Source organism: Ceratotherium simum, chromosome 36 (genome assembly GCF_057802395.1).
Source record: "Ceratotherium simum simum isolate JZ-2026a chromosome 36, ASM5780239v1, whole genome shotgun sequence".
NCBI lineage: Eukaryota > Metazoa > Chordata > Mammalia > Perissodactyla > Rhinocerotidae > Ceratotherium > Ceratotherium simum.
The window spans coordinates 1,003,194-1,023,461 of record NC_141935.1 but is presented as its reverse complement, the minus strand read 5'-3'; the positions used below and the strand labels follow the sequence as shown (position 1 = coordinate 1,023,461).

Genomic DNA, 20,268 nt, shown 5'->3' with positions numbered 1-20,268 from the left:
CGAGTATACACAAGGACAGTTCAGGGTCTCACTGAAGCTTCATCTACAAGCTCAGTGTTCTTGGCTTGATGAGGCCAGCACCTGTTTGTCTTCAAGGCTAAGGCCTTCGTCTCTCTAGATACATCATTACTGCTTATGGTTGGATCCAAGGCCAAGAAAACTTTCCTAAGAAAGTAATGTTCTAGATCTAGGAAAGAGAGAAAGCTGACATCTAATTTTCAGGCACGTTGTTATTTTGTGGTGGGGTTGTTGATTTTCACGATCCACATCATCAGCAGTTGGGTTGAGTGAGTAGCCTCTGGTCTGATAGGTGTGGTTTGGCATAATTGTGGTGAACAGAGAAGGCCTGCCTCTAGTGAGTGTGGAAGCATGCCTGCTTATGTGAGCACTTTCTGAGAGAAGATCTACGGCTCGCTTCATGCTTTGGATTTCCAAAGCTCTTCTTCTCTAACTCTAAAGCACTTTTTGATTTTACAAAATCTTATTTTATGATCTTTTCAAAAGGAAGGACCATACACCATCACTATTTAAAGAGGAGAGTGTGAGTAGACGTTTGTCATCCTCGGGCTATGCCAGCCTCAGCACACTTTACACTCCTAGTTCATCTCTTGTCTTTAGGCCGACAGTCATTTCATGTGGCCCAGTAAAACACATCTTTTCCAAAGAAGGCTTCCTAGCTTTTTTTGGTCACCCCCTCAAGTGTCTCATTACTATTAGAGTCAAGAAGTCTTTTTCAAATTCTGACCCCAGAATTTTTTGCTGCAGTTGAGACAGTCCTTACGTGTCTTGAGTTGAAACAGAAAGTTGTCTTCTGTTGGCCATGCAGTATTACTTTCTAAACTGAAACTGTAAATTTTCCCAAAGGCATTTTTGCTTTAAGCTAAGTAACTGTGGTTCTCAAACACATCTTTTCTACAGAGCTTCTTTACTCTTCTCCACTCTTTAATTTTAAATCTCTGCTCCAGACCTCTCCAGATTCTCAGTCCTACTTTAGCTTCTGCAGTGCTGCTTCTCTATCAAGTAGACATTTGGGGTTGCATGATTTTTTGCCTTGGGGTTTGTTGGGAATTATTTTTTCTAATAAAATTATTCTATTCCTATTATACCCCTTCTCAGCCTCTACTCTCTTCATCTGTCTACTCTGCTGCTTTCTCTTGTTGCATATCGTCTCTCCTCCTTCACGTTCCTTCACTCTGTGGGATGATTGACAGATGCCTGCTTGCTGCCATGACCCAGCTCTGGCTGGGGTTGGTCCCTCCACTTCCCAGTTGTCATACCCTCTCTTTGGTCTGCATTCCTTTTAAGTGCACAATCTGGGTGGGAAGGTGGTGCTGGGAAATGGTGGGTGAGCAGCATGTCCTGAACAAAGTGACTGTGTGCTGTTTTGCAGTGCGTCATTTGGTAGAAGTAGTGACCCCACAAGTCCCTACATTTCAGCCAGTCGCAATTCATCTGCTACCTCACCCATTACCATTGGTTCATCTACCTCTCGGGGCAGCAGGTGGCAGCCTGCCTCTTCCTGCCCTGCACCAGTCAGTGCAAACACTTCTGCATCCGTACACCATGGCAGGTAAGGCTGCGTGGGGCCATTCGAGTCACGTTCGTCAAAGCTAATGCCTCTGGATACACAGAAGAGATTTAAGCCAAAGAGATTTTGTCACTGCGGAAGCAAGTTTGAATTCCTGTGAAAATGTCCACAGTAAGAGCGTGCTTTTGCTTTGACTTATATTAGCCACTCAACAGTTGCTTGTTGAAAAGTCAGAGGGTGTGTGTCTTTGTACTTGGTGTTCAGGCATCAACATAACGTGACTGCTTTCATCTCTTAATAGCCTTACCAGTTGTGATTACAACTTAAGGGTCATACGGTTGTGGTAAATCACATATTAAAAATGTCCCCATATTTCACTTAGATTAATTTTCCAGTAATTATGAGTTAGGAATCTCTTCTGTTTAGTCTTTTCGGAAGATGGCATACAAACCAAATCAGAAGGAAAGCTAACTCTTGTTCCAAGAGACTCCTGTAGCCTTGTGAATGTTTCCAGCCACTGAGAGTGTTTTGCTGAGAACACTGTGGGAAGGAGGAGGTTTGTATTTGTCTGAGCTTTGTTCCTGGGACGCTGTCTTCTTGGTTTCTAGTTCATCTAAGGGCAGCCTGGGCAGTGTGTCGTTGTGAAGCAGAACTTCAGCTGTGGTTTTCACTGTGGGTTTTAATCCTTTATGTCTGGTCAGAGACCGTTTTACTTTGGGGTATGGCAAAAGGACTCCTTTTTTGGGTCTTGTTTCTACAACTGACACAAAGAAGATGAAAAACATTAATGATGATAGTGTTGCTGCACAAGCACCTTTGAAGGTGGTGCTTGATTGATATTTGTCAGTTTACTAGATTTCTTTCCCCACAATGAATGGTGATCATTGATTGGGCCAGGAGGGATAGGCTTATGATGAACTGTTAATACTGTATAATTATGTAGTAAATGTTATCCGCATAGATGGAGAAACTGAAACACAGAGAAGTGACTTGATTATTAAGAGCTGGACCTGGGGAAGAATAATAACAACTACCCTTTGTTGAACCCCATTATGTGCCAGGCTTGGGTTAGGTACTGTACAAAAATTACATTGGGATTTGGTCTACTCACACATAACAGTAAATCCAAATAATAGGGCTTAAATATGATAAGGGTTTATTTTTTTCTCTCACTTAAGAAGGTCCAGAAATAGGCAGGGCTGGCACACAGCTCCAAAGTCACTAAAGGATCCAGATTCCTTCTGTCTTTCTGCTTCACAATCCTTAGATCATGGCTTCCATTTCCATGGGTTGTCTCATGGTCCAGAATAGCTGCTGGAGCGCTAGCCATCATGGTTGCATTCTAGGCAGGAAGAAGAAAGAAAAGGGGAAGTGCACAGAGGGAATACCTCTGAACTGAGAATTTTCCCAAAAGCACTAATTTTCTGCTTATGTCTCAGTGACTACCTCTAGCAGCCAGGGAGACTTGGGAAAATGTGGATTTTTAACTAGGTACATTGCTGCCCTTGATACACAGGTTCTGTTAGTAAGGAAGATGAATATGGGTTAGATAACTAGCTGTCTCAGGCACACATATATTATTTATAGTCTTATAAAGAGCCCTCCAGGGTATGATACTTTATTCTCCCTTTATAGATGAGGAGACTGAGACCAAAAACTTAATCCTCTTTGCAAAGTCACATAAGCTAGTGAGGAACCGAGGCAGGATTTGAACCTACATTTGTCCATTTCAGAGCTCTTGTCTATTTCACTATTTTTTTTGGTGAAGAAGATTGTCCCTGAACTAACATCCATGCCCATCTTCCTCTACTTTGTATGTGGGACGCCGCCACAGCATGGCTTGATGAGCGGTATGTAGGTCCTCGCCTGGGATCTGAACTCATGAACCCCAGGCTGCTGAAGCAGAGCACTCAAACTTAACCATTATGCCACCGGGCCAGCCCCTAGTTCACTATTTTGTTTCCACTGAGTTTATATTTTATTCTGGGCACGTTAGCAAGTGTTCTGCATACATTATTTTATTTAATCACCGTAAGACCCTGCGTTTTAAGTTATCATTATCCCCATTTTACAGGTAAAGCGATCAGAGAGGCCAAGTGGGCTTAAACTCAGCCCCAGGTGATTCTGGAGCCTCTGATCCTGCTTTGGAGCTTCTCCTGTTCTGCTCCTAACAATCTACCTGTAAATTATAACGCATTTCAAATAATAGTAAAGTCCTTTTCTATAATTTAATAAAATAAACTCCTTGGCATTTCTACAACATAAGAAATTACAGAGACCAAAATATATTATCAGGGGCCGGCCCCGTGGCTTGGTGGTTAAGTGAGCGCGCTCCACTGCTGGTGACCCGGGTTCGGATCCCGGGCGCGCACCGACGCGCTGCTTCTCTGGCCATGCTGAGGCCGCGTCCCACATACAGCAACTAGAAGGATGTGCAGCTGTGACACACAACTATCTACTGGGGCTTTGGGGGGAAAAAATAAATAAATAAATAAATAAATAAATAAAAAATCTCAAAATATATTATTAACCTAAAAAGAATTTCAGGTAAGGTTTTAATAAGTGTAATTGTTTGTAGCTTTGTTTCTGGCTAATTTTATTAATAATTTCTATAGACTCATACATCTTGTAAGTCTGAGGAATTATTTGCCTTCATTTTTTAATTAAAAAAATGAATATAAAATTTCACCTTTTTTCTGAGTCATTAATTACTTCTGGAGAAGTGGCTTCTGTTTTTTAGATACTACTTCAGAACTGTTCTCTTTTTATGTTTGCATCTAGGTACCATAGTTAGATTTTTATGATCTGATAATTTTTTTTTCAAACTTATCCTAATAGTGTGTTTATTTGAAAGTGAGCTCATAGCTACTTTTAAGCATTTCTGGTAATTGTGAGTAGGTGAAAAAAACAGATTTTTAACATTCGTTATTTTCATTGTTTTTCCCATCTCTGTGAGTATCAATTTTGGATCTCTGTTACCCCAGCAACAAGCTGTGACATCACAAATGATAGCTTTTTGGGTAGAGAGCCAATGGCTGCTCTCAACTCTTTGTTGAGAAACAAAGGTCTTGTTTTCATGTAAATGAGTTTAATTATACAGCTTGCTATTGGAAAGTCTATAGTTAAGGTTACATATAGAATCCCATTAGTTTGTGTTTCAGTTTCTCATTTGTGCAGTAATGAATATAGACAATTAGGCATTTGGTAAAATGAAAAGAGAGCAGTTGCCAAGCTAGGTGCGGGAGAACTAAACATACTGAGGTTGTAGATCTCTAGGTAATCCAAGAGGATGGCTGTCTAGTCTAGGCTGAGGGCTGCCACAAAGTCTCACTGCCCAGAATTAAGGGGCAGGTGGAGACTAATCCCGTAAGTGACTTTAGTGTCGTTTTTTGTGTGTGGAGAGGCCGTGCCTCTGTGTGCATGTGTGGAGACCAGATGGTACTCGAGAGGCATTTAAAGCACTCTTGCATGTGTCACTGTCTTGCCTTGTGCCATAGCTAACTTTTAAAAAATTTTTTAATCTCTGGCAAAAAAAAATTATAAAATATAACTTCTCAGACAGAAGATATCAGACTGAATGTAATCATACTGTTCTAAGATTTAAGAGCTCAGAATTAAAAAAAAAAAAACCCTGAGCAAGAAGCTTCTCCAGTTCAACCTGTCTCGAACCCTCTGTCCCTGTGCCAGTGCTTTGTTGTGTAGCATGCCTGACTGTTCTCTTTCTGCTTGTGTCTTTTCTGGTTTCAGGACACCTTACAGATCCCAGGCTGACTCAACAGCAGAGAAAACAGCAGACAGTGTCTCTTCTAGCACCCCGCTCTGCGTGATCACCAACCGCCCTCCACCCAGCACTGCCAATGGGGTTACAACTGCCACTCTGCTCTCCTCTCCTGGAACAGACTCCTCGGCGGAAGCCAGGGAGAGGAGGAGGTTTGTGACGCACTGATTTCATCTGTGGGGTTCTGCCTGGAGGTAGGAGATGAGGGAGTGGGTGTGAAGTCTTTTCCCTAATCACAAATGGTGAAAATATATCTCTGTATTACAGTTTGGGTTTATATTTTGCCTCTGGGAGACTTTTGGTGGAGATCTTCGTTATTTCTGATTACTTAACATAGATTCTTATTCTGTTATGGACATAGCATATCTTTTTTCTATTTGTCTCATAAGGGAGATCGTTGTCAGGCATTATTTCCCCATTTTGTGTTGGAGAACCTGAGCACAGAGAAGAATCTCTTGTTTTGTTCTGGGTCGTCCATGACAACTTCTCTGGCAGCAAAGAAAAGCAATAGTATGATAAAAGGCTTGGAGAAATAGAGCTAGGATATAAAGTTTTAATTAATTTGAGAAGAATACCAGAAAAGGAAATGAATAGTATATAATGATATGGTAGAAGGACAGTAACTGGCTATTCTGCAATTTCTTTAGAGAAACATTATGAGAGAGCAGTCATTAATTGACATAGGAGAGATTTAAGGTAGAAACTTAAAAGAACTTTTCAGTTGTCAGGATTAAGAGACCTTGGAAGATGTGACCAAGGAGAATGGGTCATTTTCTCCTACTTAAAGAAGTGTAAAAAATAGAATGCACTCCATTTGGGAGTTTCAGATCTACTTAGAAACTGAGGCCATAATTATCCCTTAAGACTAGAAAAAGAGGGGAAATTTTATCAAAATTTAAATTTCAGTTTGACTTCATTTTATTTTGAATATCCAAAGGAAGGAGACTTTTATTTGTGAGTGTGTATATATGTGTAATAAGTCAAGAAATCCTATAGTCTACAAGATACAATGAGTTAAACTTTTTAGATGTTTAGTATAAAGACGGCTCTAAACACATTTTGAGAAGAAATGGAAGGGAGATGTTAAGTGAATTGAAAAACAGTGTTTTTCTTCTTTCTTTTCCTTCCTTCCTTTCTTTTTTTTATTTCTTTACATAAAAATTGAAGAAAATCAATTTTCTGCACTAACGGTTGCAGAGCCAACAGTTGTCATCTTTTAATTGGCTTCCAGCCAAGGAAATTTTAATAAATCAATCTTGGATGTTTAATGTCTATGTATTTAATAGCTCAGATGTAATTTAGATACTATTAGTTTTATCTAGAAACTAAATGCAAAAGTAATCTTTTTATTCACTGAAAAAAACTCCCTTTAAAAAATCTTTCTGAGCTGAGACAAGTAAAATGAGTTAAATTCATCATTAAGATCATGACCCCTGAAAGGGTGGATAAATCAGGTCCTTTATCAACTGCATTATTAAATACTTAGTTGCATGAGCCATTATTTAGAGACAGCTAGAGAGACTGTCACTCTCTTCTGGGAATTTCATCACCATCATCAATCAGATAGCACCTCCTACAGATTTTGGTTTTGTTTCAGAAGTTTTATTCAAGCCACAGATACTTACTGAGTACCTGCTACATACCACATATTATAACTAGGGTGTATTTCCTCAGGGAGCAGCAACTATAAGAATAAAAGAATTAGGGGCTGGCCCGGAGGCATAGTGGTTAAGTTCATTTGCTCTGCTTTGGCGGCCCAGGGTTCGCAGGTTCAAATCCCAGGTGCAGACCTACGCACCGCTTATCAAGACATGCTGTGGCAGCATCCCACATAAAATAGAGGAAGATGGGCACAGATGTTAGCTCAGGGCCAATCTTCCTCCGCAAAAAGAGGAGGATTGGCAACAGATGTTAGCTTAGGACTAATCTTCCTCACCAAAAAAAAAATAATAAATAATAATAAAAGAATTAAGATATTAATGAATTATAATATGAATGTGGTATATCAAGATGAGTGCATTTTTGGGATGGCACAAGATAATAAATAGGGGGATATTAGATATTTATTAGATAAAATAAATAGGGAGATGGCACAAGGTCAATGAATAGGAAGATATTAGAGAAAGCGCTGTTGGGCTCAGTCATTCTTTTCACAGTATTTATCGAGCACCTGCCGTTGCCAAGTACTGTGGTAAACCCAGATGATGCAGCAGGGAACCAGACAAATATGGTCTTGGCCTTGGGAGACATATGTGCTGGTGACAAGCAGCAACCGTTAACCAACGATCACACTCTGAAGAAGTAGTATGAGTTGTTAGGACTGTGTGCTACAGAAGATCTGCCTGCAGAGGACTCCCCTTCCCCCAGGGGATCAGAGAAGGTGATCCTTAGCTTCTGATGCTCAAATGCTACAAATAGCAGCTCAGTGAAGAGAAGGGGTGAGTGTTCCCGGCAGAAAATCAAGCTGTTGAAAAGACACTGAGGTGGGAAGGTGCGCAGTCCTTTGGGGAAACTGAAAGAAGGTGTTGTGACTAGAGAGTAGAGAGTTAGGAAGGAGTAGTCTAGGGGCCGGCTGGGTGGCGCAAGGGCTTAAGTGTGCATGTTCCACTTTGGCGGCCCGGGGTTCGCAGGTTTGGCTCTCGGGCGCGCACTGATGCACTGCTTGTCAAGCCATGCTGTGGTGGCGTCCCATATAAAGTAGAGGAAGATGGGCACGGTTGTTAGGTCAGGGCCAGTCTTCCTCAGCAAAGAAAAAGGAGGATTGGCATTGGATGTTAGCTCAAGGCTGATCTTCCTCACAAAAAAAAAAAAAAAAAGGAAAAGAAAAAAAAAAAGGAAGGAGTAGTCTACAATGAGGCCTGAGGAATAGGTAGGAGCCATAGAATGCAACGTCTTAACAGCCAGTGGTAAGGGATTTGAGATTTATATGCTAAGAACCATAATGAGCCGCTGCAAGAATTTTTTTAAACAGCTTTATAGAGATATAATTCACATGCCATATAATTTGCCCATTTAAAGTGTACAATTCAGTAGTTTTTAGTATATTCACAGATATGGATAACCATCACCACAGTCAATTTCAGAACATTTTCATCACCTTAAAAAGAAATCCTGGGGCCAGCCCTGGTGGCCTAGTGGTTAAGTTCAGTGCGCTCTGCTTTAGCAGCCCGGGGTCGGTTCCCAGGCATAGACCTACACCGCTCTGTTAGTGGCCATGCTGTGCTGGTGGCCCACGTACTAAAAAATAGAGGAAGATGGGCACGGATGTTAGCTCAGGGCGAATCTTCCTCAGAAAACAAACAAAAGGAATCCTGTAACCTTTAGCTACCACCCTCCCCCCATCTCCCCATTCCCCCTAAACTTAAACACTGATCTACTTTCTGTTTCTATAGAGTTGCCTATTCTGGACATCTCATAGACATGGAATCAATATGTGATCTTTTATGATTGGCTTCTTTCAATAGCCTAATTCTTTCTTTTTTTTTAAAAAAAAATTTTATTTATTTATTTTTCCCCCCAAAGCCCCAGTAGATAGTTGCATGTCATAGCTGCACATCCTTCTAGTTGCTGTACGTGGGACGCGGCCTCAGCCTGGCTGGAGAAGCGGTGCGTCGGTGCGCACCCGGGATCCAAACCTGGGCCGCCAGCAGCAGAGCGCACGCACTTAACCGCTAAGCCGCGGGGCCAGCCCAGCCTAATTCTTTCAAGGTTCATCCATGTTGTCGCATGTCTTAGTACTTGATTCTTTTTTACCACCAAATACTATTCCATTGTGTGGATACTCTGCATTTTGTTTACCATTCATAAGTTGGTGGACATTTGGGTTGTTTCCCCTTTTGGCTATTATGCATAATGTTACTATAAACATTAATGTACAAGTTTCTGTGTGGACATATGTTTTCCTTTCTCTTAGGTATATACCTAGGAGTAGAATTGCTGAGTCATATGCCAATAGAAGATTTTAAGCAAAAAATAACATAATCTGACTTATATTTTAAAAATTTCTGGCTTTTAAACTCTGCTTGCAGTATTACGTATGAATTGGACAGGGGAAGAATGGACAAGAATGGGTGTGAGATGACCAGTAAGGAGACCATTGCAGAAGAAAGGTACATGACAGAGAACAGTGGCTTTCCCTGAAGTAGTAGTAGGAGAGATGGAGAAAAGTGAATTGGCTCAAAATGTATTCAGGAGACTGGTTCCAGCAGCATGGTAGATGGAATTTACAAGGACCCCTTTCCCACTATAAACATAGGAAAATGAGTTGGAAAAAGGGGGCCACCCTGTGGCTTAGCAGTTGAGTGTGCACGCTCTGCTACTGGTGGCCCGGGTTTGGATCCGGGCGTGCACCGACACACCACTTTGTCCGGCCATGCTGAGGCAGCATCCCACATACAGCAACTAGCAGGATGTGCAACTATAACATACAACTATCTACTGGGGCTTTGGGGAGAAAAAGGGGAAAAAAAAAAAAAAAAAAGGACTGGCAATAGATGTTAGCTCAGGGCCAGTCTTCCCCAGCAAAAAGAGGAGGATTGGTATGGATGTTAGCTCAGGGCTGATCTTCCTCACAAAAAAAAAAAAAAAAAGAAAGAAAAATGAAAGGGACTCCCAAGTGACAAAATGAAGAGAACCAAAGAGCCAGGGTGGTTTGAGTGGACCAGGGTTGGTGTGAGACCTGTGTAGTAGACCTTAGGATCTGGAGGCTCAAACCTCAATGCCATGTACAGATATAGGCAGCATGGCTTTGACTTGACTAGGCTGGGAGCTCCAACCAAGAGCCTGTAGAAAGCTGGAATTCTCAGAGGGCTGCCCAATTCATGAAAACGGTGCTTTGCCCATGGCCCAGAGAAGTGTCAAGGAAAGGAGTCCATCCAAGGGTCTGGGCAGGGACAGAAAAATCTTTTGTGGGAAATTTTTACTACCCATATAGTTTAGAAATCCCAAGCCAAGAATTTAACATGGAAACTATGTCTATACCCTTGAAACTCTGGGGCCATGGCACAAGGGAATTCAAAATCATCTTGAAGAGACACATGTACAACCCAGGGTATAAGGGATTTCTGTAAAACATTCCCTGCCAAAGACAGACTAACACATGGTACACACTGAAGGAAGTGAATCACCATGAGGAGATGCAGCTTCTAAGAAACTCACTGGTGCAGACCACCGTGTGATAAGAGTCTTTGAATGCAGAACAGAAACCTCAAACTGTTTAAATTGGTAACAATAATTAGAAGTGACGAGTTCTGCTAAAGATAGACACATCTATAGAAACAGGTAAATGAATCAGGAGTGGTTCTTAAGACATGAGATTTTGGGAACAGTATAGTATTGTATCTATATAGAGTCCTGCTTAAACAGGAACCCACATATATAAAACATCTGACAACCATTTATTGAGAGACTGCCATGTGCCAGGCACAGAGGTATTAAGGACACAAGGTTAAAGAAAAACATCTTTCCTGCCCTTGAAGAGCTTAAATGTATCTATTGTAGGAAGGCAAACAAGCAAATCAAATATTATAGTACGGTTGTGAAGTGCTCTGATAACGGTGTGTGCAGATTGCTGGGGGAGCAGAGGAGGGTGTAAACCAGTTAAGCAGGGTGACTGAGAAGGTGTGTGCCAGAGGAGGTGACTGGAGCTGGATTGTGAAAGGCGACTGGGAGTTAACTCTGCGGAGCAATAGGAGGATGGTATTTTAGAGGGAGCAGAGAAATTCAAGGAACCAGTTTAACGTGGGTGAAGCTGGGAGAAGGTAAGGCCAGTGTAGTGTAGGGGAGGAAGAAAATTCCTCTACCTACTCTGGGTCCTTCTGGCTGGGCTACAAATTAAATTGAAATGAGACAGAATAACAGGAGAAAATCACACAAAGCTTATAACGTGTATACACGAGAGAGACTCAGGAAAGCTGAGTAACTCACCAAAATGGCAGAGGCTATTACAGTAAATACTATCTTCAGCTGAAGACAAAGGAGGATGTTGAGGGAGGGGGAGTCAGTTGTGGGAGATTACCAGAAAAGCACAGTAAACAAGAGTAAGGTTATTATGCAGCAGATATTTAAGTCCTTGCCTTCCGCATTGATAAGTTTCTAGAGATAAGGTCATTCCCCCCCCCCTGCCCCCCTCCCATCTTCCTGGTACAGAGAGGGAGATACCTTTACAAATGGAGATTTCCCTTATAAATGTAAATATCTCTTAAAAGTAACCAGGGCCAGCGGGCCTGGTGGCGTGGTGGTTAAGTTCTCTGGCTCCACTTCCGTGGCCCAGGATTCAGATCCCAGGTACAGACTTATACACAGCTTATTTTTTTTTTTTTTTTTTTTTTTTTAAGATTTTATTTATTTTATTTTTTTCCCCCCAAAGCCCCAGTGGATAGTTGTGTGTCGTAGCTGCACATCCTTCTAGTTGCTGTATGTGGGACTCGGCCTCAGGATGAACGGAGAAGTGGTGCCTCGATGCGCACCCGGGATCCGAACCCGGGCCGCCAGCATCGCAGCGCGCACACTTAACCACCAAGCCACAGGGCCGGCCCATATACACAGCTTATTAAGCCATGCTGTGGCAGGCGTCCCACATATAAAATAGAGACAGATGGGCACAGATGTTAGCTCAGGGCCAATCTTCCTCAGCAAAAAGAGGAGGATTGGCAACAGATGTTAGCTCAGGGCTAATCTTCCTCAGCAAAAAAAAAAAAAAGTAGCCAGCCCAAAATAATTCTCATGCCAAAGAGACACATTTTGGGGTGGCCAATTCTGATCCCCCACAGTAGCATTTCTGAAAGTGTCTTGTGTGAACTAGATGTAGAAAAAGAAAAAAGCATTTTGTGGCCAAAGGAATTTGTGAAACAACCAGTTAAGCAAAGTTAAACAGGATTACTCAAAAGCTTCCTCAGGATCATTCCTCTCCAGGGTTGGGGGTGGAGAGTGAGACGTTGGGGGGTTAGAATTTGCAGCATTTTCCAAATTTCTGTGTCCGTCGATTAGTTTTGTTTTTTTTTTCCCCCACAGAAACCCAAAACTGGTATTCCACTGGGTATACTTTGGAAATTGTGGAGCTAGAGAGGTAGGCAGGAACTGAATCATGTAGATTTTTGTCTGTGCTGTGCTAAGAACTTGAGCTTCTGTTCTCAAAGCTATGGCATACCACCAAAGTGTTTTCAGCTGGGGAATGACTTGATCAAATGAACGTATCATTTAAGCCTTTACAGAATTAGAGCCATTTAGTTTCTCCCTCTAGACAAACATAAGCTGAAAGAAGAAAAAATCACATGTTTTGAAAACAGCTAAATTTTCCTTCTGAAAGAGCGTGCTGAGTGCTAATTCTTCTCTTGAAGCTGCAGCTTTCTCTGTAATCAGCTCATTGTGGAAGCATTTTCGCTCCTGCTGGGAAACTATCATGGAGGCCTGAAGCCTGTGTTCACAGGTCCAATCGGAAACAGTGAGCATTGGGATAAATGGTGCTTTAACACTGGCCACAGCAAGACCTAACCACTGGAAGAGTCATCTCAGACATAACCTCCATTTGCAGTGTGACAGAGCTCGAGGGCCAGGGAGTGGTCCTGCCGCTGAACCTGCACAGCTGGCTTTCCTTTTCTGAGAATGTGTTGTTCTGAGAGGGGCACGCGGGCGCAGACCAGTCAGCCAGCCGTCAGTCTCCGCTCTGCAGCCTGTGGTGACAGTTCTTTACTCTTTTGTTAACTACAGATGTATTGTGTGTATTGGACAGAGCTAGATACAAAAGGATACATTATGACACCAAATAAGAATAAACATGGAAATGTTAGTGCTAGATTTTTCTAGGGGATTATGGGTAATTTTTATTTTCTTTTTTATTTTTGTCTGTATTTTCCAAAGTTCCAGGGTGATAAAGTATCACCGTGATAATGGGGGGAGGTAGAGGGGAGCAGGAGAGCTTGAAAAAATCACCTCTAGGGACAGCTATCTCTCTTATGGCGTTTTTAAGTCTGTGAAGATGGCCATGACCATTGAAGAGTGGACATAGTAGTCAAGAGAGTCTAGGTTTGCAGGATTCTAGATAAGTGCTGATTTTGCTACATAAGCTCAGAGTGGGACTTCTGAAACAGTTTATTACTTTTAAGAAGTGTACAATCTTAGATTTACAAAGTTCCTTTTTTTTTTTTTTCCCTGAAAAGCTCAAGTGTGCTCGAATGTATTCTCTTTACATGATGGAAAGGGACAGGAGTGATGCTCCCTGTTTACAGGTGGAAATGCTAGGTGATTTCCTAATATCACACCTTGAGTCAGAGGCACAGGGAGATCATCACCCAAGCCTCTTTTTCCTCCCCATTGAACTCACTAACCATTTCTTGTGGATTTAAGAATAAAGGTTTTGATTCAGGGGCCAGTCCATCTTAATGTGCAGCCCGGAACATGGCAGTCTCCACCCCATAGCCCTCTAATCACTGCCATCCATCCAGTCTTTGGATTGCTCCTGAAGACTGCAGAAAACAACAGGGTCATCAGATTGTAAAGGGGTTGCTTGGGCTGGCAGACAGCAGGTTACAAATGGCAAGTGGCAAGCAGCTGGCAGATAGCTCTGCAGGGATGTCAGGGCCAGGCAGCAGCTGTCACAATGGTGTAGTGGTTGGGTTCACTTTCCAAAGTTCCAAGTTTTCCTTAGCAACAGAATGTAAACAATTCCCTTGGCTAATATTAGAGTCTGATAGTGTCTGCCTTTGATCCTCTTGCTGTTTCTCCTCTAGCTTTTTCCCTCTCCTCCAACCCCAACCCTGAATTTTACATCTTCTTTTTTATGGATGCCTTTTCTTTATAGAAATGACTAAAATAGTTTTTCTCCACAAGAAGCTAAAATTGTTTGTCTTTCCCCAAATAGCCCACATGCAACTCTGCCTGGTCAGGATATGGTCAGTACTGGCTGAGTCGTATATACCTCACTTACCGACCTTGAATCCTTGGGGTCTTTGTAAGCTAGGTAGTTATTCCTGCTAATATGAAGATGTCAGCAAATTAATTTGGCCTTGTCCTTGGAATGTTAGAAATTTAAACTATGTAATTAAACTCTGAGTCATGGATTTTGAAAGTCATTTGACTCATCTTTCTGTCTCCAAGCTAAAGACAGGCAGCTGTCAATTCAAAAAGGCACTCTAGAAAAGAGATTCCACAAGCTCCTCCCATCTCTCAATTTTTGTTCTAAAATGAGTATTTTCTTTTCCTATGTAAAAGACTGTAGCAATGCTGAACTTACCAAGCTTTTCTCTACTAATAGAAATAGTTCTCTCTCTTCCTAATTATGAATATTGAACAGGAAGAGAGAGAAATGTATATAGCAGTAGGTTACCATTCTGGAGGTTTCTGTGTTGCTTATAGGGTTGGTTACTGTATTAGCTTATGAGCTTATACAGATTTTGCTTCGTATGGTTCCTCTCCTGCCTGAGTTAGTGAGGGCATTTTCCCTGCTGTGCACTATGGATCTTGGGTATTGTTGATTCTCGGGTGAACACTGTGTACTTTTCATCTCTCTGAAATCAGGATGTCTCATCATTGCTAGTTGTCATTCCTGCACAGGAGTGAATTTGGTCATAGGTGTTCCTGTTGTTACTTCCATGGGGTTATGTGTGTTGCTGCTACATAATATGTCTAAATAAGTTTAAAAGATGCCTTTCAATAACTTAAATTAGTGATAAAAAGCTTGTGTGATTGGCACTGCTTTGTTCTTTCTTAGGGTGCATAAACCAACGGTGCGTCTTGGAGCTGATGATGTTTTAGATTTGATGCAGTGTGGTACTATTTAGCCAGTGAGAATTATGCTGTTGATCTATACTTAAAAACATGAAGTGGGAAGTGACTGCTAATGCATATGGGGTTTCTTTTGGGGGTGTTGAAAATGTTTTAAAATTGATTATGGTGATGATTGCATAACTCTGTGAATATACTACAAACCACTGAATGGTACACTGGAATGGGTATGTGAATTGCATCTCAATAAAGCTGTTTAAAAACAACACTGGTACCGTTTAACCCCACTGAACAGTTCTGGGAAAGAAGCCCTGGATGATGCCTGCTCAGAGTTATTATAGCAAAATTGAAGGGCCTTGAATTAAAAAGTCTATTATCTTTTTCCTGTATTTCTGTTGCTAAACACAGCTTGAGACTCGAACTCACTTCATTTTCCAGAGACAGTGGCATTTGTCACACAGTTCCTTGGCACACCACCTGACAGTTCAGGAGTAGGGGCTTAAAAAGTTTGCCCCCCCATCAAGACACGCACAGGAATCCATTCCCTGATGCAGCAGGGCCTCTGGTGGTTCTGTCCCGTTCCCCAGCCACTTCAGAGTGAAGTGAGCAGTCACCCAACACCTGCTACTCAAAGCTCTTATCGGCTGGCCTTGTTTTTACAGTTAATCTCCTTCTGATAAAGTGCTTCTTTTTTCAGAGCTGTGAGTATTGGTGACATGTGGGAGGGGCGAAAATTTTTTGCCTCCACTCAAACCACGCCCTTCTCTTCTGCCAGTTCATTTTGCCATGTTAGAAAAAGACGGTGGCTCGTAACGATCTCATAAAATGAGCTCTGGCATTTACTAGGGAAGAACAGCCAGAGTGGCCAGCTGTCTGTTGATAATTGGGCTTCTGGGAAAGCTGCTGCACAAGTGTGTGGTGAGGTGTGTCTCTCACCTGGAATGATCTGATCCGGCAGTCGAGTTCCTTGCCATTCCTAGTCTTATGGAAAGCCCAGGCACAGAAAGGTGATCTTTGCATTGTGGGGAACTGAAGTACGCCTCTGTCCTAGTGTACTAGCACCCTCCATGTTTGGAGCCAGCTCTGGCCTGCTGAGTTGAGAGCGCGAGTTCTGGGCGTGGAACAGCAGAAGCAGCAGGTACACTGTCGTTGCCTGACAGCTTTAACACCCTAGACTCGCGTTTCCACTCTCGTCCGCTTCTCTTCCCTCGGGCTCTTGGGGAAGCGGGCGTGGTTGCATAGGTTGTGTTGGTGGTGGTGCAGTTGGGGAGGGCGGTGGGGCAGATGGTGAGAATAAGATGCAGTGTTCAGAATAACCAGTCTGGAACTTCTCTGGTGTTTCTTAATATTCCTAATGAATTTAAGCGTGTGCACTGACTTAAGGATCCAACTCAAGAGGTTAGGGTAGCAGAGGACAATTAAGAATTTCAAGACCGTAGGAACATGCTTCTCTTTTTAGGAGGAAACTGGTATTGGTAGTGTTATTCTTGAGTTGGATGGTAGTACACAGGTAGTGGTTGTATTCTTTATATCTTTTTTATCTTAAATGTTACATAATATATATATTTTAAGTAAATGAAACAAAGAAAAAATTGTTAGATATTTAGGGCAATTGCAGAGAGAAGCTGGTTTGGGTAGATGCAGGGGTAGATTGCTCCTTGAGGTGGCCTTTGAACAGGAACTCATAAAATGAAAAGACTAGTTCATTGAGGTCTAGGTAAAAGCTATTTACTTACTACAAACTGTACAATCAGATTGAATCTTAATGGAAGTGAATGTTTTCCCATACCTATAAGATGAGAAGTTTCCTAACTGATTTCGTATGCCCACAGGAGCAGTTTCTAGACAGAATTCAAAATCACTCTGAGTCGGGCAGTGTAGAAACTCCTGCCGACAGGTCGTCTTTTCACCCCTGTAGAGGGTGCTCATTAGACTCTCTGGACTCAGCTTATCCAGAGCTACAGTCTTCTCTCCTTGCCCTTTCTCTCTGCTCTTCTGCCTGTATTTTGTATCTTTGGTAATTGCGTCACTCTGTGTACCCAGGTAGAAAACTTAGACACTTCCTGAACATGTTTTACTCCTGCCCCTCTTTCTTCCTGCTGAACCTGCTTTCCAGAATGGCCTTCTGTCACCTTCTCTGCTGAACAAACCCTGCTCCTCCTAGAGGAACTCCTGCAGGTTAAACCCACTGCTGGCTACCTGCCTCCTCCAGCCCCAGGCTGAAACCAATACTCTCTCCTCAGTGTTCTCAGGACTGATTTAACTTATCAGGTAGACTGCTGTCTTTCTTCATCACTACATTGTGAGCTTCTTGAAGGTGCTTTGTTACTGGGCTTTCTTCACACCACAGGGCCTGATACGTAGTAGGTATTGAATAAATGTTTATTGAATAAAATTGTTTCTCCAGTGAAAATAAGCCCTGTGTAGGAATCCTCTGTGTCCAGAAGATGGCAGCAGAGGAATGTCTGTTGATGTACTTGGTGTAATGCTCCCAAAGACCCGCGTGTGTTTGGATCATTTTACAGATTGGCATGTCTGCCCATTGCAATTTAAATGTTCTAACATAGGCAGTTCAGGTGTGTTCCGGCACATGGAGGCCCTCGGTGGACTTCCGCTCTGCTGCTGCTTTGTGTGATAGCTGCAGGCACAGGGTAAGAAGCTCCCTGGGGGCCGGCCCCGTGGCTGAGCGGTTAAGTGCGCGCGCTCCGCTGCTGGTGGCCCGGGTTCGGATCCTGGGCGCGCACCGACACACTGCTTCTCCGGCCATGCTGAGGCCGAGTCCCACATACAGCAACTAGAAGGATGTGCAGCTATGACATACAACTATGTACTGGGGCTTTGGGGGGGAAAATAAACAAATAAATAAAATCTTTAAAAAAAAAAAAAAAGAAGAAGCTCCCTGGGCTGGAGGGAGACCTAGTTTGCTCTTCAGCTAAGCACACAATTGATGCCTTCACAGGAAGCCATTTAAGTTCGTTAGTCTCAGGTTCTTAATTGGTTAATCAGTGGAGTTTAGAGATCTGTAGGTAATATTGGATTCTAAAATTATGGGATTCTAAGTCTTCAATGACTGTCTGACCGTTTACATGCTCAGTATTGTGCTATGAACTGTGCGTCCAATGAGAAAGGGATATGCCCTAGGTTGTGCCCTCAACACTGAGGACCCCAAATACACACAGTAGACCGTGAGTATATGTGAAAGAACAATGTGTCCTGAGTGCAGTTGTGCTCAGGTAGGTCTGTTAGGAGTTCAGAGAAGAAGGTGACTGATGTAGGATGGAGTGGTTAGAAGGGGCTTCCTGAAGCCAGGGGAGGTAGAATTGAATTGGCTTTCAGGCATGTGGAAGGTTTAAATGGGGTAAGAGAGTTAATATTTTTGAAAGCTTATTCTATGCCAGCACCCTCCTAGATGCAATTAATCCTCATAACTTTGTGAGATAAGTAATAGTATTGTCTTAATACCTACAAGAAAATGAAGGTTCATCCAACAACACTTTTCACAGAAATAGAACAAAGAATCCTAAAATTTATATGGAACAACAAAAGACCCTGAATAGCTAAAGGAATCCTGAGAAAAAAGAACAAAGCTGGAGGTATCACACTCCCTGATTTCAAAATATACTACAAAGCTATAGTAACCAAAACAGCATGGTACTGGCACAAAAACAGACACACAGATCAATGGAACAGAATCGAGACCCCAGAAATAAACCCACACATCTATGCACAGCTATTTTCGACAAGGGAGCCGAGAACATACAATGGAGAAAGGAAAGTCTCTTCAACAAATGGTGTTGGGAAAACTGGATAGCCACATGCAAAAAAATGAAAGTAGACCATCATCTTATACCATACACAAAAATTAACTCAAACTGGATTAAAGACTTGAATGTAAGACCTGAAATCCTCAAAATTCCAGAAGAAAACATAGGCAGTATGCGCTTTGACATCGCTCTTAGCAACATATTTTCAAGTACCATGTCTGACTGGGAAAGAGAAACAATAGAAAAAATAAACACATGGGACTATATCAAACTAAAAAGCTTCTGCACAGCAAAGGAAACCATCAACAAAACGAAAAGACAACCTAACAATTGGGAGAAGATATTTGCAAACCATATATCTGATAAGGGGTTAATCTCCAAAATATATAAAAAACTTATAGATCTCAACAACAAAAAAACTAACCACCCAATTAAAAAATGGGCAAAAGACCTAAACAGACATTTCTCCAAAGAAGATATACGGATGGCCAACAGGCACATGAAAAGATGTTCAACATCATTAACTATCAGGGAAATGCAAATCAAAACTACAATGAGATATCACCTCACGCCTGTCAGAAGGGCTATAATTAACAACACAGGAAACAACAAGTGTTGGAGAGGATGTGGAGAGAAGGGAACTCTCATACACTGCTGGTGGGAGTGCAAACTGGTGCAGCCACTATGGAAAACAGTATGGAGATTCCTCAAAAAATTAAGAGTAGAGGTACCATATTCCACTGCTGGGTATTTATCCAAAGAACATGAAAACACGAATGCGTAAAGATACATGTACCCCTGTGTTCATTGCAGCATTACTCACAGTAACCAAGATTTGGAAGCAACCTAAGCGTCCATCAAGGGACAAATGGATAAAGAAGATGTGGTATATATACACAGTGGAATATTACTCAGCCATAAGAAACGATGAAATCCAGCCATTTGTGACAACATGGATGGACATTGAGGGTATTATGTTAAGAGAAATAAGTCAGAGGGAGAGGGTCAAATACTGTATGATCTCACTCATAAATAGAAGATAAAAACAACAAACACGTAGGGACAGAGACTGGATTGGTGGTTCCCAGAGGGGAAGGGGAGAGGGGAGAGGGCGCGAAAGGGGTGATTAGGCACATGTGTGTGGTGATGGATTGTAATTAGTCTTTGGGTGGTGAACATGATGTAATCTATGCAGAAATAGAAGTATAATGATGTACACCTGTAATTTGTACAGTGTTATAAATCATTTACTGCAACAAAAAAATAAAAATAAATAAAATTAAAAAATTAAAGTTAAAATAAAGAAAATGAAGGTTCAGAGAGATTACAGAACCTGCCCCCAGTCGCAGGGCCAGTAAAGGGCAAAGCCGGATTTAAAACCACTTCAGAGCCCGTGGGTGCTCCTCTACGCCACTGAGCAGATGTGCCCAAGGGGTCAGTCCTGGTTGGGCTATTCTATACCATAAGGTAGCACTATG

At 42.1% G+C, this 20,268-nt stretch overlaps 1 protein-coding gene across 8 annotated transcripts in view; it reads left to right on the top strand.

Annotated features, from left to right (window-relative positions):
- The window catches only part of PPP1R12B (protein phosphatase 1 regulatory subunit 12B), a 222,809-nt gene that overhangs the window by 87,481 nt on the left and 115,060 nt on the right, over nucleotides 1-20,268 (top strand). For 7 of the 8 annotated variants that reach the window (XM_087424264.1, XM_087424263.1, XM_087424265.1 and 4 more), the window contains one exon: nucleotides 5,276-5,458. In XM_087424264.1, coding sequence (XP_087280390.1) covers nucleotides 5,276-5,458 — 183 coding nt within the window. Of the gene's footprint in view, nucleotides 1-1,390; nucleotides 1,571-5,275; nucleotides 5,459-20,268 lie in introns of all 8 variants that reach the window. The other variant, XM_014794118.2, reaches the window with a different exon arrangement.